General features: G+C 40.8%; 1 protein-coding gene across 4 annotated transcripts in view; it reads right to left on the bottom strand.

Moving 5' to 3' along the window:
• FAM13A (family with sequence similarity 13 member A) overlaps positions 1-26,327 on the bottom strand; it is a 293,412-nt gene that overhangs the window by 20,313 nt on the left and 246,772 nt on the right. For all 4 annotated transcript variants that reach the window (XM_080647483.1, XM_080647484.1, XM_080647486.1 and 1 more), the window contains 6 exons: positions 23,517-23,593; positions 23,091-23,133; positions 12,990-13,137; positions 3,151-3,364; positions 2,532-2,670; positions 1,310-1,391 (listed from right to left, as the gene is read on the bottom strand). In XM_080647483.1, the coding sequence (XP_080503609.1) occupies positions 1,310-1,391; positions 2,532-2,670; positions 3,151-3,364; positions 12,990-13,137; positions 23,091-23,133; positions 23,517-23,593 (703 nt within the window). The remainder of the gene's footprint in view (positions 1-1,309; positions 1,392-2,531; positions 2,671-3,150; positions 3,365-12,989; positions 13,138-23,090; positions 23,134-23,516; positions 23,594-26,327) is intronic.

The raw sequence follows: 26,327 nt of genomic DNA, 5'->3' as shown, positions 1-26,327 counted from the left end.
TTGAGAATTGAAGTCTGTGATGTTAATAGCTACTTAGCCCTGTCTCCTCTCCCCCCACCCCCCTGCCAGAAAGTATATAATTATAACATTAGTTGAAACCCCTAGGTTATTATATACAACCCGAGAAAATGATAATGTCTTCCTGGGCTATCTGGAAAGTTTCCCTAACCTTCATTCCTGAGAAAGCTCTAGGTCTTCTATTGAACATCTGTACTTTACCCACACCAACCTGCTCGCTGTTCTCGGAATGTGGCAGGTGTTCTACACTACTGCCTTAGTGTTTAAAGGTACTTACTGCTCCAGTGCCCAACTGCTAGCCAACTTTTTGTGTGTGACTCATGTTCTTCATTTTGGAATTATTTTTTATTTTGTATTCTATTTAGTTGTTCATATGTCTGTCTCCTAAAAGACAGCAAGCTCCTTGAGGGACAGGGGCCATCTTTTTCATATACATTTCTGGGTCTAAGTCTTCTAATACCACAGCAAATAAAGCCTTGGATTAAACAGATACTTAATGAGTATTGAATTGAAACCATCATCATTTTATTAGCCATTTAGGGAAATGAAGAAATGCTACAGAATTCGCATCTGAGCAAATCTGGGATACCCTGTGATTAAGACCATGGGAAGACATGGAGAAGGTGTCCCCTAATTTCTTTCTTAAAAAAAAATATCTATATATATATATATATATATATATATATATATATATATATATAATTGATTTTTTATAGGGAGGAAGGGAGAGGGATAGAGAGTTAGAAACATCAATGTGAAAGAAACATCAATCAGCTGCCTCCTGCACATCCCCTACTGGGGATGTGCCCGCAACCAAGGTACATGCCCTTGACCTGAATCGAACCTGGGACCCTTCAGTCCGCAGGTCGACGCTCTATCCACTGAGCCAAACCGGCTAGGGCGGTGTCCCCTAATTTCTGAGAGCACTGGGAAGCAGCCTTAAGGAACTTGTCTTTCTGGCATATTTTATTTTTTATTTTTTAAAAAAATATTTTTATTGATTTCAGAGAGGAAGAGAGGGGGAGAGAGATAGAAACATCAATGATGAGAGAGAATCATTGATCGGCGGCCGTCTGCACGCCCCCTACTGGGGATCAAAGCCTGCAACCCGGGCATGTGCCCTTGACCAGAATCGAACCTGGGACCCTTTAGTCTGCAGGCCGATGCTCTAGCCACTGAGCCAAACAAGATAGGTCTCTTCCTGGCATATTTTAGCAGTGGCACTAGGCATGAGATTCTGTACCTGGCTTGTTTTATAGAAACCACGCCATAGGTCTAGAGCTTTACCTACCTTTTAGTTGTTTCCGGAATTTGGCAAGGTCATTTGTCCACTTCAGAACCTCAGGATTTGCTGCTTTGTCGCTGTGGGAGGGCTGAGAAAAGGAAAACTATGGTGAATGTCTTGGAATTGGAGCAGGAAAAAGAAGTGTTTGATGATCAGTTTGTTTTAAGCAGGAAGGAAACATGAGCCTCATTGGAATAAGAAATTAACCAGGACCAAGCAGGGCAAGCTTCACAAGTTTAATTCCAGCATCCTTCTTTACATCTGGTTATTTTTGATGCTTTTAAAGAATTCTTCAGAGGTAAAATGCTGAATATTTATGGTCACGGACTTGTATAAGGCCCATGGATGGCCCTGTTTCCATCACTTGTAGGGTAAAACCTGTCAGGTTGACAGAATAGAAAGCAAAGGAGTGTATGATATTTTACCCTGCAACCACTTTGAAAAATGCCTTTTTGATCTTCTTGTGGGAAATACCAAGAGCTGAGAGTAGAATGAGGTCAGTACTAATGAAATTTTAGAAGATAACCTTGAATTAAGTTGTAGCCAAACAAAAGACACCATTTAATGATTTTTTTCCATTCTGGCTCACTGGTAAGTTTACAGAACGTAAACTGAAGTGTTCAAGTTATCCTATATAATAAAAAGGTAATATGCAAATTGACCCTAACCACAGAGCGATCGGAACGACTGGCCGCTATGACGTGCCCTGACCACCGGGGGACAGACGCTCAACGCGGGAGCTGCCCCCTGGTGGTCAGTGTGCTCCCACAGGGGAGCTCCGTTCAGCCACAAGCTGGGCTAACAACTGTGAGGAGCACACTGACCACCATCCCTGGGAGGAGCGGGCCTAAGCCGTCAGTCAGACATCCCCCGAGGGATCCCGGGCTCCCAGAGGGATGTCTGACTGCCAGCTTAGGCCTGTTCCCCCGGGGAGCGGGCCTAAACGGGCAGGTGGATATCTCCCGAGTGGTCCTGGACTGTGAGAGGGCGCAGGCCGGGCTGAGGGACCCCCGAGTGCACAAATTTTTGTGCATCGGGCCTCTAGTTTATAAGAATACATTTGTGCGATGAAAATGCTGATACATGAAGTTTGAGGTGTCTGAGAGTTCACTACCTAGTCTTTGTTGCCTTTTTGCTTTGAGACTCCCTAGATATCTCACTTAACCTTTACCACTTCTCTGCATTGCTGACATGTTGGCATGTCACGTCAGAGAGAGGAGGCACTTACTCTGTACTTCCTCTCTTCTTCGAATCTGTCCTCAAACTTCCGGATCTTCTTTTTAAGGCTCTGAATCCTTCGCGTGAGCTGGGCAGGTGTCAGGTCCTCGTGTTCATCATCATAGGACCCCAGAGAGCAGCTCCGTTGCCTGTGAGGGGCACCCTTGAGTCAGCTCCCCAGCAGTGAGTCACTGCCTGCTGGGAAGAGCTGGGGGATGAGGAGGAGGTATGGAGGGGGAGGGTGTGAGCAGTCTCCCTGCTCTCTAATAAAATAAACTGGACTACTAATTTATTTTGTGACTTGGGGCTCTATATGTCCCACCTATTAAATGGGTCTAATCTCCTCTAGTTCACGTTAATAATTAGCAAATTTAGGACTAAAATGTCTGCTGTGGACTTCAAAGTTGAATTTGAGAGAGCTTTGGAAAGGAGGTGGCAATGGAAATTCAGTATGTGATGTTGCAGTTGGGCTACAGTTCACCTGAAAAACTACGATGCAGCCTGTGTCCCAGGAGGGAGAATTTAAAATATATTCCTTCACAGACTTACAACTTAATTAAGAGAAATTACTGCCCATCAGCCATGACTATCCTAATGATGCATTTGCTGATCAACAAAAAGAAACCTACCTCATGAAAGAGTGGGAATTTGGGGGAGAAGGAGGCACTTCCGTGTCATCCAGGTATTGCCTACTCTGCCCATAATTGTAGAACCGAGGAGAGATCATGGGGTCACTATCTTCGTCCAGAAGCTGACGAATGAGACGCCCAGCTGGTGGGGAGAGGGGTGCATCGTCAGAGTCCTTGTTCTCCTGCTGCCATGAGGACAAAGCAGGCATGGGATCTGGAAAATAATGAGGGTTAAGAGGTCAAAATCATTCTTTAAAAAAAAAAATAAATAAAATAAAAAAAAATATATATATATATTTATTGATTTCAGAGAGGAAGAGAGAGGGAGAGATATAGAAACATCAGTGATGAGAGAGAATCATTGATCAGCTGCCTCTTGCACATCCTCCATGGGGATCAAGCCCACAACCCAGGCATGTGCCCTGACCGGGAATCGAACAGTGACCTCAGGGTTTATAGGTCGACACTCAACCACTGAGCCATGCCAGGTGGGCCAAAATCATTCTTTAAAGCACAACTGTTTGCCAAGTTTTCTGAAAGCATTAGGAGGCAATGAATTTAAGAGGCACAGAATGGTTCCTCATTTTAGATTTAAGGTTCTGAGTAGACACACTAAGTCCCAACCAGAATCACCAAATTGTCTGAGAGCCATCCTCCTCCTTCTATCTTCATCCTCACTTGCTTTCAAAAGAGAATTTGCTAGGGCTGCCCTTAGGAACAGCCTTGAAGGAGCAATGGTGTCTGTCCCGACTCCCCGCTGCAAGTCACTGGCGGGAACTTTCCATACTTTCTTCCAGAAAAGAAATGCGTCAGGGAGGAAGAGACTTAGCATCTTGGCTTTCCATCTTTCATTAATGTCCAGCTATGGCATCGCAGTAATTGTGAGTGAGCCCATGATTTAAGAGCTTGTGCCTTCCACTGAGGTTTAGGTAAGCTGTTTCGTGTGCTTCTGCTTAGTGGTTGGGGTTAGCATGTTTAAGATGCATGTTTCGACTGCTTTTCAGTCGAAATTTCAGAAGCAGCTCAAGAATACAGTTAAAGTAGGATATACAAATTAATTTTAAAAAAGGAGAGAAAAGATGAATGCCTTACAAAGGACATATTTGTACAAATTATCTTAGATGATCTTTAAGGAAAAGACATACTCAGTACAAAAACCCTGATTTACGATTTTGGGAGTGAATAGGGTGATACTCATTTGTACTTAACTGCAAGATCCACCTCAATATGTTCCTTTCCTTATTAAAAAAAATCCTATCTAACGTATTTTAAAGATAGATCTCAGATGATGTAGGGCAGTGGTCGGCAAACTCATTAGTCAACAGAGCCAAATATCAACAGTACAACGATTGAAATTTCTTTTGAGAGCCAAATTTTTTAAACTTAAACTTCTTCTAACGCCACTTCTTCAAAATAGACTCGCCCAGGCTGTGGTATTTTGTGGAAGAGCCACACTCAAGGGGACAAAGAGCCGCATTTGGCTCGCGAACTGTGGTTTGCCGACCACTGATGTAGGGTATTTCATTTCTAATACTCTAGGCATTAAAAAAAGTTATGCTTTAAATACATTTGTGGATCATTGTGATTTACACAAGGCTAAGATTTGGCCATGATTTTAGATTCTGGCACAGAATGGATTCCCACAGTCTGAATCATGGAACAATTGCTCCTTCAGCTATCAAAGTATTTATAACATCTACAAAATTATCTTCAACAAGTGCTACTCAGTATTTTATTTTAAAAGATCATATTATAATCATAGACCACTACAGCTTGTTGAAACTTCATACATATCTACTCTAGTGATTATTCAACCGGCTGCACATTAGGGACACACAAGGTGATAGAAGTTAACTCCTAACATACAGGTCCTCACACCACACAATTAAACAGAATTTTTAGATGAGGGCCCAGATATGTAAGCCATGTACACACACACACACACACCCACCCACCCACCCACCCACCCACACCCACACACTCTTTAAAAGCTGCACAAGTGACACCAAATGCAGTCAGTTTTAAGAACCACTGGTTCAACCCAACAGATTACAGATAAGGAAACTGAAACCCAAAGTGGTTAAGAGCAAATACCTAATCAATGATAACAGCTGGGACTAGAAACTCAATCTCCTGACTCTAGGACAGTGCTTCAATTTAGAACGTGCCAGGTGCTTCAATAACAAGGATGACTGTATGACACTGTTGAAGACCCCACTGTGTCGTAGGAGAGATCAGCACATTAATGAAAAAAAAAATTAACCTCATGTGGAATGAGGTCCCTAGTTTTATCAAGATTTAAAGAGACCCAACTTATCTGGGAACTCAGAAGATAATATAAATATTTGGAAAAAAATGAAAGTGTTGAAGACAGACTTTTGCCTAGTGAGTCTCGAAAGGTGGCAGAGAATCTGTTGGTACATTTACTTGGCTGAAGCTGGAGATGCACGGGCGTTGTTTCATCATTGGTACTAAAGCTACCAGCTGGCTCCTCCTCAGCGGCAGGGCTCTGACAGGAGCAGCTCAGAACTGCCGACGTAAAAGTAAAAAATGGATTGAGAGGTCAGAGGGGGAGAAGGAGAGTGGAAAGCAATCCCTAAAAAATAATAAAAATGTAGTGTTAAGGAAAATGGAACTATTAAGCTGACCAGACTGCATCTTTTCTTTCATGATAGGTCATAAAACAGCAGTAATTTTCTGCAAGGCCTAAAATCAATGGAGCTGGGACAGGGAAAGGGTTAAGATGGTTTGAACAGCAACCAGCAAACAATAACCTCACTTGAGAAAGGCCAAGGAGCAAAACAGCCAGGGGGGAGGGCAAGGTGGCTCAGCGGGACAGAGGGAGGTGACAAACAAAGACTGCTGTTGATATTGGCATAGGGGTGTGCTGGCTGGTTTGACATTTCTACTCAGCAACACTTACTAGTAGTTTGAAAAGGCTAAGATCCCAAAGCCTTTTAAATTGTCTGAATCTTAGCAGAGTATCTCTTAAAAAGCGTTCTAACTAATTTTTGATTTAAGTTTTCAGCTGTGTGGTCTCTGTTTGCAAAATGAGTGTGTGTAACCATTAACCAAACATGTCTCCAGTAAGAGATATATTGTGATGCTGAATTAACTATAAAATACTAGTCATGGAACATAATTGTGCTTATCTGATGCCTTGTGGCTCACACGGAGCCACATATCTTATTTCCTTTTGGTTAGCATGGCTGAGTTTTGTGGCTCCATTCTTTTTTTCTTTTTTTAAAAGTGCTTTCCCAGTATTTCCAGGGCTCTTTTTTATTTTTTTAAATTAGTGTTTTATTTAATTTATTTATTTTGTTTGTTTATCCTCACTGGAGGACATCTTTTTCTGTTGATTTTTAGGGAGAGTAGGAGAGAGAGGAAAAAACAGAGAGAAACATTGATGTGAGAGAAACACATCGATTGGTTGCCTCCTGCATGAGCCCTGACCAGGGCCTGGGTCAGGGAGGAGCCTGCAACTGAGGTACGTGCCCTTGACCAGAATTGAACCCAGGACCCTTTGGTCCGCAGGCCAATGCTCTATGCACTGAGCCAAACTGGCTAGGGCTGTGGCTCCATTCTTGACCAACCACTTCACTAACAAGAAAACCAAATGTGTTATTTTCCTAGTGCCAACAGTGGTATATATGAAATTCACAGCTGAAGAAATTCTAGCTTATGCATGACATTTTCTTCTAAAGCATACAGTTAGGGTAGATGAATTCATTTATTTCAAAACTAGAGGCCCGGTGCATGAAATTTGTGCATGGGGCGGGGGTGGGTGGGTGTGTCCCTCAGCCCAGCCTGCACCCTCTCCAATCTGGGACCCCTCGAGGGATGTCCGACTGCCCGTTTAGGCTCGATCCTACCGGGATGGGGCCTAAACGGGGGGTCAGACATCCCTCTCACAATCCAGGACTGCTGGCTCCCAACTGCTCGCCTGCCTGCCTTCCTGATTGCCCCTAACCGCTTCTGCCTGCCAGCCTCATCACCCCCTAACCACTCCCCTGCCAGCCTGATTGATGCCTAACCGCTCCCCTGCCAGCCTGTTTGCCCCTAACTGCCCTCCCCTGCAGACCTGGTACCCCCCCAACTGCTCTCCCCTGCAGGCCTGGGTCCCCCCTAACTGCCCTTCCCTGCAGGCCTGGTCACCCCTAACTGCCCTTCCCTGCAGGCCTGGTCACCCCTAACTGCCCTCCCCTGCTGGCCATCTTGTGGTGGCCATCTTGTGTCCACATGGGGGCAGCCATCTTTGACCACATGGGGCGGCCATCTTGTGTGTTGGAGTGATGGTCAATTTGCATATTACTCTTTTATTAGATAGGATGAGAAATGGAAAACCATTATGAGTTTCATCCTTAACAAAATAAAAAAGGGATTTTTAATCATTCGTCTGCATGTAGAACAGAGGTGAAGTTTCTCACCTCTGTTTATATGATATCTCCTTTTTCTCTCTTTACTTTTATTCTATACAGTCTTATAATTTAAGGCTCCTATTCAAAAGAGTTACATAATTACATGTAATATACAGTATAATACGTCCAATGTAATGAAAGAATCTATAAAACCAACTGTTCCTGTTTTATTTTGAAATGATCTCAAAACACAAGGCTATCTCATGTTTTGATCGTTGGCACTCACATATAAAAATGAGAAAGAAAAAAACAAAACAAAAACGGAATAGTGTGGCACACGATAGACTCGGTCCTGAGGACTCCCAATTGCTGGTTTGGGAAATGTTTTGCAACTTAACCAGTAATTTTAGAGCAATAAAACAGACAAAGATATTGTAAGAAATACTGCAAGAAAACGGTTCAAAGAGAAAACAGGAAAGTTTTCAGGCTTCAAATTGGATGTTCCTCCTGAAGGACCACATAAAACAAATAAATGTGCTTTCCTACCCAGACCAGAATTCCTCGGGGACCGTGGTTTTTTTTTTTTTAAATATATTTTATTGATTTTTTACAGAGAGGAAGGGAGAGGGATAGAGAGTTAGAAACATCGATGAGAGAGAAACATCCATCAGCTGCCTCCTGCACACTCCCTACTGGGTATGTGCCCGCAACCAAGGTACATGCCCTTGACCGGAATTGAACCTGGGACCCTTCAGTCCGCAGGCCAACGCTCTATCCACTGAGCCAAACCGGTTAGGGCGGGACCGTGGTTTTTATTTCAGCCGTGTGTCTTGTCACAAAGAACTCTGGACATAAGTATCGCGTGTATCTCTATTAAAAATTAATCCACCCAGGTCAGCTGACAGGTCAGAGATAACGAAGGGAAGAGCTGCATGCTTGCTACCTAAGTGATAAAAAAGAGGAGCTCACGGGGGAATCCCAATTCAGACACCACAGCACACGTGGAAATAGAGGAAACCCACTGCCGAGAGAGGGAACCGAACGCTGACACTAATGCGGCTGTTGGGGCATAGCTCCTGTCGGTGCAGCTGGCTGGATCCATTTATGATACTAAAGAAAACTGAGATGATTTACTTCTAAGAAATCTGCACAGAATTAAGGGAGCTGACGTTCTCCACATCTAATTTCCAATGCTATGTTATTTGGAGTCATTACTACTTGGCATAGTGTTATCATATAGCTTTCAAATGCTAGAAGGTATTGCACATCCCAGACACAGAGAGAGGTCAGCCCCAGTGGAGAGGGATCTTTACGGGGAGAATTCTTTTATAAAGTTTTCCTCAAAATTCAATCTTTGAACATTGGTAATTCTGATCAATTGTTCAAACAATCTAGCAAACTATCAGAGTTAAAAGGGACCTTAGTCATCAACTTTATCAACCCAAATTTAATTCTTCAACTTCATATATCTACATTGCTCCCATTTGCCAATTTAATAAGCAGGCCTGCAATAGCTTCATTTAAGTCATTAATAAACGTGTGAACCAGAACAGGGCTGAGGACTTACTGACTTTGATTCATCCATCTGCACATTTAAGCAGAGTTGCTTCACCAGTTACTAATTCTCTATTCTACCTGACTGTCTTCTGTCCCTTCCACATTTCTGAAAGGCTGCCACTAGTCCCAGTTAAAGAAAGGACCAACGGAGGCCTCTTCAAATGCACCATTGCCCTAATACAGAAAAAGAAAGGAAGAAAGAAAAAAAGGGAAGAAAGGGAAAGAAAGAAAGAAAGGAAGACAGAAAGAGAAAGAAAGAAAGAAAGAAAGAAAGAAAGAAAGAAAGAAAGAAAGAAAGAAAGGAAGAAAGAAAAAGGAAGGAAGGGAGGAAGGAAGAAAGACAGTTGGTGTGACATGATTAGTCCTTGGTAAATCTATGAGGGACCTAGTAATTACTGACTTCTGTGTTCAGAGCCATCCATGATGATTATGTAGAAATGGGCTCTGGTTTCAAAGAGGGCAAACTTTAGCTGTTTTTTCCTGAAACTGTACTTGGAAATGTTTATGAAAGATAGTAATAACATGAGCTAACATTCACATAGTGCTTTCTAAGTGCCCACACTGTGATGAGCACTTTGCATATAATAGCTCATTTGACCCTTGAACAAACTTACTTAGTAGATACTATTATATCTATTATTTATTATTACTGACTGTTATAATTATTTGAAGATGGGAAGTTAGGCCAAAACTGAGGCATGTTTACTAACAACACTGGTTAAGTAGAGGAGCCAGGATTTGAACCCAGGACGAGCCTGGCTCTTCGCCGTTATGGTCTACTGACTGCCAGGATACAATGCTTAGAAAGAGGTATCAGAGTGGAAGTCAGGAGACTTTGTTATCTTGAATCATCATTTTGATTCTTTTGGTCTCAACTTTCTTATCTATATAATGAGAAGGTTCAACTGGAAGATCTTTCAGATCCCTTGCTGCTTTTCTATCATTCTTTTAGATTTTTTCTTTCCAAAGTTATTTTCGATAAGCAGTAGTGGTGAATAAGACATATGGCATATTCTATGCCCTTTAAAAATGTTTTTTTTAAAATTAATTTCACCAGGACAAATCTAATAGAGCAGCTGAATATTCAGATTTCAATGCTTCCACAAATGGATTCCCCCAAATCCACATGAACTGGCTGATTAGGAGCATTCTAATTATGCAACTTTGATGAGCTTTAAATAACAAAAAACATACTATATCCAATTTATGTACTTATTTAATTTTGGAGAGTGGAAATAATAATAGTGATGATGATATGTAGATAGATCAATTAATGTGCCCTAATACACAGCTGCATATGGCGGTGGGGAGAGAAAGTACATATTATTTATCTGCCAACAACCACAATTAGACTCTGATCCTACCTTCCCTTTGAGAGGGTTCCACTCTAGGTAGCCTATAGAATATATCTATTAATTTCCTTTCACTTTTTGTTTTCCTGGTACAATGTATCCCAGAAACTAGAGAACGCCGTTCCCCCTGGGCTGGTCACTAAGCACTGTCTCCCTTGATATTCTATGATTCTGCACGGATGAGAGAGTGAGAGTTATGGTGTGGGGATGGGAAACAAACAAGCAAACCAAGCAGACGGGTTACTCCAAGGGAGGCGTGAGACTGGCGGTGGAGACTGGTGGATGGGTATTGGCTTCTATGGTTTCGGGAGCTATTACTTCCACTTCTGTAATTTTGTTGCATTGATTTTACATTCATGGTTAAAATTAGTGCAAAGTTTACTCCTTTCTGGAAAATCACCATTTTGTTTGTTTCTTATTGAAGCTATAAGAAAGATGATATTTTAGTGATTGAACTTACTGCTCTCATCTTAACTATACTTCATGCAAAAAATCCTTTGTTTTAACCATACTTATAACTATGTTACCGTTATATGTAACTTGAAATTTAAAATAAATATATGATAAAAATGGCCACTGAAAGCTGTTACCAAATGATCAAAACAGCCTTGAAATGAGCCTATGTAGATTTCTAAGATATGCAAGTTCAATGACAAATGCAGGAATTGATTTTTTTAAAAAAAGTTAAAGCATGTCATCTCATAAACTAATGGATAACACAACTTACATTCCTAAGCCTATTAAAAATATATTTTCACCAATAAGCTTTTTCTTTATTCTATCTAGTTTCCCAATACAAAATCAAAATGTTGGGGCCTTCATATTACTATTGTTTATCTGGAAGAAAGTTCTTAATATTAAGTCGTGAAATGATTTTGAGGAAACTATAAGTTAACTTTCAACCACTCTGGGGAACATTTTCAGCTTTTTATTTGCCTCTTAAACTATGTTGGAAGAGATTATAAATTTATGATTAACCAAGATAAAAATAATCAAACAGTCCATTTTAGGAGGAAGAGGAGGAATCTACCTGCCTCTTTACTGAATAAATCATCAAGACAATGTGGTTAATTTGAATTCTGACCAAAAATCCTAGTTCTTATTAGAGCTTCATGTTAATGTTATGGGGAGACCATATTACTGAAACCCAAATACAGCATTTGTTTTGACTACTGCTTTTTTCTTTTATTTGGGCAAAAGTGGCTATTATGGTACTATTTGGGGGGGCGGGGAGGGGAGAGTGGCGTTTATAATGTCTGAATTAAAAACATACCATGTTATTTCAAACTACACAAAACAAAAGAAGAACAACAAAATACTACCAGGAATGTATCACTTAAAAACAAAACAAAAATCCTGCATTTTGAAATTTTCCCACCAGTGACTGTATCATGAGCTGGGAAGATCTCACAAAAATCTCAGTCCTACAGCCTAAATATATGCAAAGAACTAGAATGTGTTTCTTAGACTGAAAAGAGGGAAAACTAGAATAAAAAACAGCTTTCGCTTCATTAAGCCCTGGGTGCCAGGAGCATAATGGAACTGCTATTGTTCACCTTGTGGTCTTTTTAGTTCACCATTTGGTAGCTCATCTAAGTTCATTACCACAATGAGTACTTTTTGGTTAAAAAAAAAAAAGAAATAGAAAAGGAGGGGAGGAGAAGAAGAAACAAGGAACCCCGGCACTTTTAGAAAGATTGCTTTCTCACAGTTGTGCTTCTCTGCTCAGTCACTGTGTTAAGGCATGTGCTGCTCTGAGTGTGGAAGCCTGACTTCTCCCTCTCTGCAGCCTCAAACGCATGCCTACAGAGGCAGATGGGCATTTGTTCTGGATACGCACTGATCTGTGTTTGGATGTGAACACATGGACAGTGAGAGAGAATTGCAGCTTGGAACTGTTCCAATAGCCTTCCTGAAATATGGCTTTGACATGACGAGGATACCCTCTTCGTCCTTACGAGTACATTTCTAACGTTTTCACCAAAAATCTCTAGAGAAAACCATCTGAAACACTGTACTAGAGGCATTCAATAAGAAACACTTTTATTCAGTGTTCTCTTTAATGAGCGGAACCCTTACGTTTGCTAATCTGGATTTTAAAAAGTCTGTATTAACAAGCACTGAAACACAGCGAAGCAAACCAAAACAGCCCTGAAAAATGGGAAGGAGATTTAATGCAGAAGGTCGGTGGCTGGCACGCAGTGGGGGGACAAAGGGTTACAGCGAGATGAAATCCTAAATGCGTACCGGCTCCTTAGGACTCTGCTTGGCACTATCAGAGGAAAGACGCTCCCCCACAGCAGCACTCCCGGGGAGGGGAAAAGAAAAAAATAAGGGCTGCAAGGTGACACTGTGATAAAGGGCAAGCACCTTTTCTTCCTTAGAGTGCAGTTACTCTTGGCAGCACTAAACACGACACATCCTATGCCAGGAAAAGGATTTTCAGTTATTTAGAAATGCAGCCACTTCTGCACGCAGAGCTGTCACTCTCACCCACACAAGCCTCCCGTCTACACTGATTTATATATGCTTTCCTTCATTGAATCACCCACGCGTCAGGCCGCGACCCTACCTGCCCAGCTCTTTTCCTCACACAAGGTGGTCAGGTCCAGCTGAGGCCCTTCCAAGGCGAAGCTCTCCTGCTGGGTGTCGGCATCAGGAGCCCTCTGCAGTTTGGTGTCAGGGATGCTGGGGTGCTCCTGGATCTTCATGGTGGGGCTCTGCAATAACAACACAGTGTCTCTAAGTCCCTTTTGCTCACCAAGACCCAAAAATGTCTGCAGCAATTCCACTCGGTCCGGATGAAACCTCCCAAGCCACTGCTGCTGATGCACCTGGCACAGAAACCAAAATCATAGCCTGATGCCCCTGGGTATTAGCTGGTCACTCGCGAGCACAAAGCGACCGTCCATCTGCGCTCCTTCAACTTTTCTTCTGCGAGAAAGACGAGCTCATCTCCCAGGGCTGCTCCTCCTGACAACTGCAGGCGGCTGGCGGTCTTGATGATCACTGATTGGGGCCAGAAACGAGGGTAAGGAGTTTGTGTTGCCTTAAAGGAGCACGGCTCTCCAGACTGTAAACAACCACCCCCTACCGCTGCTGCGAAGGCTGTAGGAGCCACATGGTGTCTTTTGCCGGCAGACTTCTTTGCCCCTTTGGGTAAACAGTCCCGAAAGGCCAGGGGCAGAGAGGCTGTGTACACTGCCCGCCCTGCAGGCTTAGATCAATTCAGCGGAGCGCGCTGCACATTCCCAGATTTCCTGCGGTTGTTTTCTCCCTGAGTGTGGGGAGAGCAGACTATTTATGGAGGAGCGCTGGGTATTAAAGAATCGTTGCGCAAATTCAAATAGCACAGAGGTTTGGCACCTTATCTCAGCTAGCAGTAAGGAATATGGACTCTGGATATGAGCCAGAATTATACAGGGAGCACAACTTTTTTTTTTTTTTTTTTTTTTTTAGTAAAAAGCCAAGAGCTGGCAAGTCAGCGATGATGCATAATTTATATCTAACAAATATGTAACTGTCACTTGTTTTCCTACTATTAATCTACTCTGAGTATTAAGTACTCGGCTACACTTGGCTTTGCTTGCTGGAAAGCAAATATACCAGGCTGGAATATCTGGGGGAAGGGACACCCTCCCCAAAAGGCTGCTATTTTAGCTAAGTGATTTTATGTTCTGAAAATTACACTGAAATGAATTCTTTTTTTTTTTTACCCTGATCTTTTGGTATCTTGCAAGCCCAAACACTGTCACTCTCCTCTCTTTCATAAAATTATACACAAAAGTGTTTACCCACTAACATATTTCTCAAGTAGCACTTAACCTGTACTGAAGATTTTCTTTGCGAAAAACTGGAAATTTACTTTAGCAAATATACCATCGTTAAATGAAAAAGACAAAAAAACATCTGGAAGTCATAAATGATTCCATAATGAGAAATGTTCTTATGCTTAAAATAAAGTACTACTAACATTTCCAGCTACTTTTAATAGCTATTCAACCTACTTTAATATCACCAGGGGAATAGCCACAGCTTTTACAATCACCATGAAATGATGCACAAGGACTGGCATTCTCTTCACATTTGGGATAAAATGAAATCTCATCACTCACTTTACGGTGAGCTACTGAAGTCAGACAGACATGCCAAGTGACCCTTGGACTTTAAGACACTTCAAAAATGCTGCTTGTCTAGTGGTGGTGGTGGTGGTGGTGGTGGTGGTGGTGGGGAACCCAGATTATGCATTTACACTACAAGAGTTACTTGTTCCTTGAGCTGAATCCTAAGTAGCCAGTGCTGAGAGACTAATCTGGTGTTTAGCTTTTTCAAAGTTACAGGGTGTGGCGTGTGTGTTAGAATCTGCATACAGCAAATAAACATTTTCTTAATTAAGATTTATGACAGCTGCTACACTTAGAGTCATAAAAAGGTAGGACTATAGGAAGTGCGATTCTGTGCTAGAAGCCTGGCATTTTCGTCACATGCACTGTGACCGAGCCCCCGGGGCTGTGCAGCCGTGGAACAGACAGGGGTTTGCTCACGGCAGACCTGGGTTTGATGTGTGACTGCCGGTCACTAGCTTGGTGCCCCGGCTGGGCCACTTCACTTCCCTGAGCCTCCATTTCCTGATCTACACAACCCGGCAATCACTCCAATCTGGCCAGGCTCCTTTGAAGGTCTGAGAGAGGGTCTGACAGGCCTCCAGCAGGGTGCTCGGAGCACGAGACACACCAGTGGTAGCGATCATTCTTTATTACTATCAGGCGCCCTGTGAAGAGGAGTAAAACTTCTCCAAGTGCTGCAGAAAGGAGCTGGAGAAGAGCCTACACGACATGCTTTGAGATGACATGTGCTACAAGAAAGGGGGAGCAGAATTCTAGGGCATTATCAAAAACATTAGAGAACAGAACCACTTGTGCTCCTGTCAGGTGTCAGCAACAGCAGTTTTGATTTGGGTCGGAGGGGCCGGGGGGCGGAGGGGCACGTACAAAGGCAGGCGGGGCGGCAGGGTACCCGTGGTCACAACAAAAGAAGAGGTTCCTGGTGGCCAGCCCTGGGGATCAAAGGGGGATGGCAGATGCTGAGGGTGTTGGGTTAGCAGAGGGTGGACTGAGAAAGGCCGTGAATACCGGGCTAAGTTTGGATTTTATGCTGTCGTAGATAATGGAAAGCTATCAAAGGATTTTAAACACAGAGTAATAATGGCAAAATGTGTGTTGCTCTGCTGATGGGAATGGATGCTGGTAGGGAGAGCTATAGGCCTATGAGCTGGACTGTGCAGGCCACCAGGGTTCACTCTCCACACGAGTCACTGGCTCTGCTCCCCGCAGTGCCTGTGTCCCCTCAGGGCACTGTAGTGCTTGACATCATACCTGTAAAATCCTGAGATTCCACACATATACAAATTAATGTAAAAATGCATACTTTTTATGATTGCTACATCTGAATTAGCACCAATTTCAAAGTAAGAAAATTAAAATTTTTTTCTTTATTTTTTTTCCAAAACATATGAATTTTTATTCATTCCTTCAACAGCATGGTTTGGGGCACCCACTCTATGCTGGGCTCTGTATAAGACTTGCAAGCTTCCTGCTCTGAGAGAGCTGGCATTCAGGGGAACAGGTTCAAGTATGTTCAGGCAATTTTTGTGTAATACACTAATGGACCACCTTGTGAATTAGTGAGCTGTCCGCCCTTTAGTGTTCAAATGAAGTTTGAGAGTCAGGCATGTGGGAGGGGGAGAGAGTACCACCCTGGGTGGGATGCTAGAATAGATAACCTCTGTAAGATTCTACTCTTCTAACAAAGAGAATCATTTCAAAATTGTATTACTTTATTCAATAATACTATATGTCACAAACCACATATGTATAACGGGGCTGTGCATTACATGTCAGCTGCATACAAAGAACATTATTTACCCATTCTTTTAAGAAATAATTTTTGAGTACCTACTATGTGCTAGACAGGCACAAAACTTTAGTGGACAAAATAAGGCCTTTGTCCTAATGAACCATACAGAAGAGGACAGTTAATCAGAAAAAGAAAATGTCAGGTAGCGATATGGACTATGGAGAAAAATAAAGCAGGGTAAGAAGGCTGGAGAGAGGGGTCAAGGTCTGTTATTTTATATTAGTGGCCCGGTGCATGAGATTCATGCACTGGAGGGGCAGGTTGGGGTGGGGTGGCGTGGGGTGGTGTGGCCTGCGGGGATCGGCCTGCTGTGGGAGCGCCACTCATCCCGGTCAGCCGAGCAGTGCTTCCACTGTGGTAGTGCACTGACCACCAGGGGGCAGCTCCTGCGTTGAGGGTCTGCCCCCTGGTGGTCAGTGTGCATCATAGTGACTGGTTGACTGGTCGTACTGCCTTTTGGTCCCTGGGCTTTATTTTATAGGATTGGGTGGTTAGGGAAGTCCTTTCCAGTATGAGCAGAGACCAAGGAAACAAATGAGCATGCCTTCGATGGAAAGAGCACTCCAGGAAGAGTGAAAGCAAGTGCAAAGGTCCCGAGGCATGATTGTTTTGTAGCCTTTGAGGACTAGCAAAGAAGTCATTATACCTGGAGTCAGGGTCACCCCATTTGCGCATTTATTATGTGCACTGTACCACATATAATGGGATGTCATTCATAATGGAGACCTATGTCAACTTAGAGGAGCATCTGGACTTACTGGCTGATTTCCCACACACCGGTGGAGAGGTCCCTCCCACACAGACCCGCACTAGCTCCCCAGCCATGGACACACTTACACGCATGCTCAGCCTGTCCTGCGCTCTGACCATCCCTGAGGCCGCTCTTTCACTTGCCTGCTGCCTGCAGAATCCCGATTCCCAGTTTCTGGCTCCACTGGTCTCTGAACCTGCCACGGCTGCCTGGCCGGCAGCTGCAGAGTGGACTCCTGGTGTGGGTGCAGGGCTTATGCACAAGGGACCAGCAATGCTACTCAGGGGCTGCCCCGGGGAAGCTGGGCTCTGTAGCAATATACTTGCAGAAAGCAGCTCTCCCTGCAGACGCTAGTCAGCCTCAGCTGGGTGAGGCACCTCGCCAGACTGTTCCACTCTACTAGCCCTTACAATACATACTGCACTTGTTTACTTGCTTGTCTGTTTCTCCTACTAGATAATTAATGTTAAAATGTTAGGCACATTCTCAAGTACCAAAACATTTTTAGTTTCAACTTTTGTTCTTTATACGTCTTATAGCCTCAGTTAAATCAGAGAGTACATGAAGTCAATTTCACAATTTTCAACTGAGATGTCACACATTAAACCCTTGTCAAAATGTTGTGCCATATGAAAACACACTGAGTATTCATGTACTGAAATAAACGGACTGGCTCTTAGGAGAGACAATATGGTATGGCAGAGAGGGGATGGGTTTTAGAGTCAGAGATGTGAGTTTAAATACCAGCTTAGTAGCTGTAAGACCTTCAGTGGGTAAACCTCTTTGTACTTTAGCTTCTTTTCTCTAATATAGGAAGAAGACTTCGTAAAGTTGTTGTGATGATTAAATAAAAAAAAATGTATAAAAACAGTCATCCCAGAGTAACTGCAAAAGAAATGTTATTTGCGTTTATACACTATCTTCCTTTTGCATTCATTTGGCACATGTTTATTGAACACATACTATGTCCTAGGCCAGTGGTCGGCAAACTCATTAGTCAACAGAGCGGCAAACCGCGGCTCGCGAGCCTCATGTGGCTCACGAGCCGCAGTTTGCCGACCACTGTCCTAGGCACTGGGATGACAAGAATGAACAAGATAATGGTCACAAGAATAAAAAAAATTATAACAATGTGGTGATGGATAGTAACTACACTTACTGTGGTGATCATTTCACAATATATACAAATGTCAAAGCATGTTGCAGACCTGAAACTAATATAATGTCATATGGTAATTATACCTCAACTTAAAAATCTGATAATAGAATTTAGCATGGAAGGCAGACATTGAATACATAAGTGCCAAGTATCATGCATGCATGTTCTAAAAGAAATACCCAGTATGCTAACAAACAAATAATGAGAGAGCTCACCTGGCCTGGGGCCTCAGGTAACATTCCTCTTAGGGTCAAGGAACCATTAACTACGGCTTATCCATCTGGCTGGGCTGGGCTTTTTCTATCCCCAGACTTTATTGATCCTGCCCCTACCCTGGCTTCAAACAGTTGAAAATTTTCCCTCCCCCCTCCCTCCCTGCACAGAACACGGATAAGAAGCCTAACTGAGAGCTTAGCAGAGCCAGGAATGACAAGGTCATGGAGTGCACTGAATAATGCAGTTTGCACAGGAAGGAACCACACACTGTTAATAGAAGGACCACATGGAACCATAAATATTTACTGTTTGGCCTGACAAGAGAGGAAAATGGACATAACAAATTTTCAAAATCCATGTGAACTGCAAAGCTTCAGTCATCTTTCGAGACTGGATGGAACCAGAAATGAATCTAAACAAATAAAGCCTTTTAGTTTTTCTGGTTCTAATATTATAACTAATAACAAAATCCTAAAGCTTCCATGAAATACAGTGAAGTTGAAATAACAGAGCCGTCCATTTCATAAATACTTGTTAATGGGTCTATTTCAGAATCCATCTCAGACTTTCTCAGGAAAAATGAAGTCTGCACTTGAGATCTTGTGATCAATATTAATTCTCAGCCTTGCCTTCTCTCCTTTCTCCCTCTCCTCTCTTCTTTCTGCTTTATTTTTTTTTGAAGCAGGATTATTTATTATGAATGTCTTGTTTGTTATTGAAGGTATGCTCCTAAGCTCTCCTAAGCAGTAGGCTTAGAATACATGAAGAATGTAAAAGTATCTTTGAATAATTTAACCTTCATTAACCTTATACTACTGACATAAAACCTCCCCCAGATAATGTAACGCCCTTCCATGTAGTTAATAATTCTTACATAGTTTGCTTTTTGACAAAGTGATTTAAGTATAAATTTATAGTTTTACTATTATGGATTTTATACTGAAGCGTAATATATTTCCACAATAGAAAATAACTTATCAGAAGGAACCAAATAGAAGCATAAGGTATAAACTCCATTTAAACAGAAGTCTGAAAAATCTGTATTTTCAGGGATAATTTTTAGAACCCAGAATTTGCTTGTTTTAAGGACGACTTCTCTTCTGGATCCTTTCAGTGGTTAATTTAGTTTAAATATAAAAGACAATAATGTGGTGAAGGCCTGGGGTGGGGCAGGGGCTCAGTGGAGGGGAGCAAAGGAGGGGGGGAAGGGAGGACATCTGTAATATTGTCAACAATAAAAAAATTATAAAATAAAAAATAGAAAAAAACTCCCACAAAAGAATATACCCAAATAAATCATACTTACAGTGTCGGCATTTTGAAGTTACTCAACTTTGTGTTTCATTATCAATATGTCACTAAACAGATTTCAGTACAAACCATTTAAGAAACTCAGATAAGGCCGTGGCTGGGTAGCTCATTTGGTTAGAGCCTTGTCCCGACACACCAAAGTTGTGGGTTCGATTCCCAGTCAGGGCACATACAAGAAGCAACCAATGAATGCATAAAAAAGTGGAACAACAAATTGATGTTTTTCTCTCTCTCTCTCTTCTAATCTCTTTCCCTTTCTCTCTCTCTCTAAAATCAATCAATAAAATTTTTAAAAAGAAGAAACTCAGATAAAATAGAAAATGGATAACTCTCATTCACCATGTGAGATTGCAGCAGACTCTTTCTGCATAAGATTAGTAGCATAATTATAAGAAATTGAAAAGATGAAAAACACAAGGATAAGCCCATTTTCACTTTTCAACACATTCGTCAAACAAAACCACATCTAAGGCTGCAAAATGATTACTTAAAAAATATAGTTGCATTTGCATCTGCATTTGCCTTGGAGAAGCAGACTCTGAGACAAGCCTCTCTTTACAGAGCATTTGAGGCTGAAGTTTAGGGCTCCTCATTCTAATGGAAATATATACTGGTCAAAACAAGAGAGACAAACCACCTTTCCCTAACAGGTGTCATTTGCTGTATCTTGCACGAAAGTGAGAGTTTACAAGGAGAATTTAATAGACAATAATATTAACGAAGACAAATCTGCCTTAATGGCCTGGCTGGTGTGGCTCAGTTGGCTGAAAGTCACCCCATGCACTTAAAGGTTGCTGGTTCGATTCCCTGTCAGGATACCTACAAGGCGACTGATTGATGTTTTTCTCTCACACTGATGTTTCTCTCTCTCTCTCCCTCTCTCTGGCAAATCAATAAAACATATTTTAAAAAAGATTAAAAATTTTGCCTTAATGGAAAATTAAACTGGAAACACTGTCATCTCAATTTTGGCATGTAAATTTTGGCATCTCAATCTGATGCTATAGGAGACCTGAAATAAAATATTGGCTTAACAGAATTTGAGGAGCAGTAACCAAAGTCTAGATTTATTTTTCATCTCTGAAATTTAGAAATTATTGTGGTATTACCAGAAAACCACATTAACTATTTCAGTTGTATAATGTTCTAGAAAGTGCCACATATATTAGAAAGTAAACAATTACAATACACTACAAACAAGGGAAAGAGGTTTTAAAATGGAAGATGGAGCTTTCACAGCTCTTCAATAATGATGTATTTCCGTCAGTGCAAGAGGCACGTGCCTCCATGAGTAGAAAGACAATCCCACATCTTGTGGAGTGATGTCTTTTTTCCTCTTTTGGTGATTTGTGAAAGGTGACACAAGAGCTTAATCTAGATTTTAACTCACTGCATAATTTTATCTCCTAGCTAAAATTATTATGATGACCATGATTATTAATAGCGAATGCTTAAGGAGTGCCAACAGTGGGCTAGGTGCTGATTACTAACTGCACATCGGTGGCACATGTAAAAATAGGTCCTGGCACGTAAAAAAGGATTTGAGATTCTCTCCCCATGATTCAGCCACGGCCACGGGAGCCAGCCACAGAAATACCAAGGCAAACTGAGTCCAGTGTGAGTTAAGTTTGCGTGCCAGTTGGAATTTATGAGTTAATGTTATGAAGTTCATCCACAAAGGTTGCCCTGCACCCTTTGAGCTCATAAAGAATAACAGGCACACAAGGGAAGAACTAAGAAGACCTCTCCAGGAGGCTGGCAAAGCAATTTTCTTTAAAATAACGTTCAATGGCATGATAAGTAGGTGCTTGCTGTGATCAGAGGAAGAGAGCAGAAAGGATAAAGCCAGAAGAAAACAAAACAACGATATCCCAGGGAAACTGTGCTCTGAAAAAAGGTACTTAGGGACAAGAATGAATGTCAGCTTGTTGTGTGGGTCCCAAGGAAGGCAGTAGGAAAGAAGAGATGAAAGGAATGGCTCAGAAAGAGGCCATTTGTGAAGTCAGAAAGAGGAAGCATTCCCCTACTCTCACCTGACTGGGTTAAGAACTGAATAGAGAAATATGAGGAGCCCACAGCCATTAATTTCCAGCATTTTTATGGCAACTTTTACATGAATGTGCATTTTTCTATGAAAGGTCCACAGCTTTTAGATCTGTAATCTGCTAGATTATAAAACTCTATGGAGGCAGGTGCTGCAGCTGCTATGAAATCCCAGCTCCTAGCCCAGTACCTGCACATAGTAGGGCTTAATATAAGTTCTTGAATAAATCCATCAGTGAATTAGGTCCGTGCCCAACAAAGATTAGGAATCACTGGGTTAGAGGGAGAGTTCCATGTATAATTAATATATCAAGAGTAGATTCCAGGCTGAGAAAAGCTTTAACTCTTGCCAAAAAGAAAACACAGTAAGAAGGAAGGTGGAGTTGGAAGCATGAGGCAGTAGCAGACGGCATACACACACGAATGAAAAATGAAGCTGAGCACATGGAATGGAAGCCAGAGTTGGGAGCAAGGGAACCAAATACTCAGGTCAGCTTGGTGATGCCCTCCAAGGACAGCAGGGAAGCCAGGCAAGTCACCAAAACTTTAAGATATAGACAACATAATGGAGTTAGGTATTTTTTTCCAGCTTGTCTACTTAAAATAAGACACAAAACTCAGAAAATGAATTGGATTTAATAACTCAAACTGATTTTGTGATAATCTGAAAGTTAATGATATAATCCCTGTGAGAGAGCCACTAAAACTCACTGTCTATTTCAATCACTTAACAATGCATAAAATCATGGAAAACCCAACCAGTAGCTTTGATGTTTTGTTTTGTTTTTAATTTATTTTTATCGATTTCAGAGAGGAAGGGAGAGGGAGAGAGAAATAGAAACATCAATGATGAGAGAGAATCATGGATCGGCTGCCTCCTGCACACCCCCCACAGGGGATTTAGCCCATAACCCGGGCACGTGCCCAGACTGGGAACCGAACCGGGACCTCCTGGTTCACAGGTCAATGCTCAACCACTGAGCCATGCCAGCTGGGCAATGTTTTGTTTTATTTTTAAGAAAAAAACCTAAAGAGAAATCTCCATGCTATTGAAGTTTATTGTGCAAGTAAAAATCAAAGAATTGAAAAAGTGAAAGAATGACGTTCTTACGTTTTCTCAAGTAATATTTATGTCCCCATATTTACCTTTCTAACCAATCACAGTTCTGTCCCTTAATCGTATTACCCCTTACTGACAGGCTAACAATGCTTCCTGTGTACTCTCAGGAATATACGAACAGTCTTGTCAGTCACAGTCTCACTTGTTAACTACTCACCTCAAAATGCTGGTTGTGGCCACTGTCTTTTTCATTTTCTTTGCTATAAACAATAACAAAAAGTGTTATGAAGTGTCAATCTGTTTTATAACAATGCTTTTTATCCACTGAAATTACAATTTACTTTAAAAGTAGACTGAGTAGCTCTAAATAAAATTCCTATGAAATTCAAACCCAAAAGAAAACAAAAAAGTAATCAAAATAAAACAAAAGTAGAAATACAAACATGAATATGGTATTTGGCTTTAATAGCAGCGGCGTAGATTTTTTTATTCTAAGTATTTTCCTTGCTATAAAATACTGTTGGTAAACACACAGTCCCTTAATTCTATTCATTTTAGTTCTTACAATGCACATTGCATTAAGTAAAAAAAAAAAAATCTATTCAAACTCATAAAAAATATGAGGAGAAAATTCTAAAATTACCTGTCATCAGACATCAGTTCAATATTATCAGGTCTAGCCCTCTCATGAGATGGTGTGGAGTTGAGACTTTCCATATTCTGTAACAAAACAAATCATTGGTTGCCCAGTAGAAATGGTAAGAAATACGCAACAAGCCTACTAGGTAATTTTTCTGTTTTAAAGAAGAGAGAGTAGTACATAATATGTAGATATAACTAATTCTTGTCCTTGCATTTCTATGTCTGTTAAAACTAGTAAAATTATGACAGTTTATTATTATACACTGCTTGCATAAAAGTGTATATTAAATTTTATCATTTCTTTAACAAAGATATCTGACAGCATCATAGAAATGGACATTTTGCCCTATAATGTGCTTGTTAGGTACTCTCCACAGTTTGTAACTAAACATAGCAAAACCCAGGTTGTCAGAACATGAGGATGGCATTAGAACTAGAATAGAGGAATCTGACCTTGAAACTGATCAGACACTGATGTAACACTCACTCCTTATTTAACAACTCTATCGTACATATTGCCAATATGATCTGGGGTAATATATACCTACGCTATAAAATATCCATAAAAAGAAATGGGGTTATCTTAAGAACCTTTCTGCAATGTTTAATGTTAATCTTTATATCTGCTAAGATAAAAAATACAAATGGGAAACTTACTTTGAATGGCATGTATTTCATGCTGACCAGGAGGGCTTAATGCTTATCAGGAAGGATATCTGCAAGATTTTTTGACTGCCTCTGTGAATACCAGGCCAATGCTTTCTACAAACAATTCGGATGACTGAGCACAGAATAAGTAAGCATTCCCCATGAAGGAAGATTATAAATAAGCAAACGAGCACATTTACATTTAGCAGACTCAAAAACATAGCTGCCTTAGAGACTTGGATCCGAATACCATTGAACTCAAAGATTCATATCTGCAATAAAGGTCATGAAGCATAATTCACCTATTCTGTGTCATTGAAATAACCAACACATATATTGAAGCAACATGTATTCACCTACATATTTATAACCTCCCATTATGAAAAACCCTTTACAAAGTAAATTTGATTAAGGATCACAATAATCCCATGAAACTGACATATATTGAAAATCTCCAAAACAACAACATATAATTAGAATAGAAAACGAATCTTTGACTTGGTAAACGGATGAATTATTTTCCTTTTATGTTGGTTTGGCCAACTTGTCTACAATTCTTAAAGTTTAAAATCGTAGGCTTCATCAAAGAATAGAAACAAAGGGAAACAGCATAATATAATAGTTATAATGGTGGCTCTGGAGTCAGAATGTTTGGGTTTGAAGCCTAGCTTTATCATTTAGCAACTATATGACCCTACTTGACCCTCAATTAGCCCATCTGGAAAATGGAGATGGCAACATTACTCAACACAGGGGTAGTCATGAGATTAAATGATATAATACAGTTAAAGCGCTAGAATAAGACCCGATACATTTAATGAATATTAGTTGTTGTTGTTGATATTATTATTCTTTCTGAAACTATGAAATCCCCAAGGACAATATTTTACTACTATTTGTCCACAGTTAAGATGATGTCCCAGGAACTGAAAAGATATAGTGTTTGTGTTTGCTACTGAACAAGGATTTACATGCTTAGATAATTTACATCGTTAGATAATTTTAGAATAAATCTGAGAACTTTAAGAAAATGATGACAACAATTATATTCCCATTTTTATAACTCTAAAGCTTAAGTAGTTTAGGTTATAAGAAGCCTCTTTAAAATGGCTCTCATTTAACCAAAGCAGAATTGCTCTTATTACCTGGATGTGATCTTCCTGATAAAGAGTGATGTATCTATGACAAAGAATCTTTGTTTGTTCTCATAGGTAATCTTTAATAGATTATCAAAATCTTTAGTGTAAGATCTAGTGCAATAGTATTAGGTTTTCCTAAAGTTCTGAAACATGAATTCTTAGAGAAAGCATAACCAGATCATTTTAAAACAGTGTCAATGACATACATTTATTAATGATACGCAAATGACTATTTCCAAAGACATACAAATCTTTAGATTAAGGCTAAGAAATATTCAGAAAGGGAGAACAGGAAATAAACCATAATAGCATTACATAAATATAAAGATACTTCCATTAGATGATGTCAGAAGATTGATTTTTTCCTAACAGAAAGAACCAAGATATAACTGAATAGGTTTTGAGAATTATATATATAAAAAAAAGAAAGTATAGATAAGTATGTTATACAATAGGAAGCTTTGCAAAAAGCAGTTGAAAATGTGAGAAAGTTTAGCTGATCTCCAGGGATAAAACAAGTAATAACTTCTTCAACTCCCTCCCCCACTCCACTTTTTTAAAAGTGTTTCGTCCAAATGTTTCAGACCTCCCCAAGGACCTGAGTTTTTATAGATGTAACTGACAAATGGTGACTTTCCATATTGTTCAGTAATCCTCCCCCTAAAGCTTTATAAGAATTCCAACTTTCATGCCGTCCTCCACACATTTGAGACTGTTGAATATTCATGGTCTGCTTTTACAAAGCAGCATGCAAGTACACAGTGTTCCTTTGCTAAGGTAGTTGGATTGCCCTCCTATACCTTTTGGAAACAGGAACATGTGAAGAATGTGTTACAACTGGCAACCTACCTCAATTTTTTTCAGAACGAAACAAACAAGGGTAGTAAAGATCTATGAATGCAGTAATGAAAATACCTATTTCACTGGGAGCAAAATGTTTTATAAATTCTGACTTCCATTCTTGCCTAGTATTTAGGGAGGTCAAATTAAGATAAGAGATAATATCACAATTCCTCCACTTCCCT

This window comes from Plecotus auritus, assembly GCF_963455305.1.
Source record: "Plecotus auritus genome assembly, chromosome: 1".
NCBI classification, from domain to species: Eukaryota; Metazoa; Chordata; class Mammalia; order Chiroptera; family Vespertilionidae; genus Plecotus; species Plecotus auritus.
The sequence above is the reverse complement of the archived record's forward strand: the minus strand, read 5'-3'. Positions and strand labels throughout refer to the sequence as shown.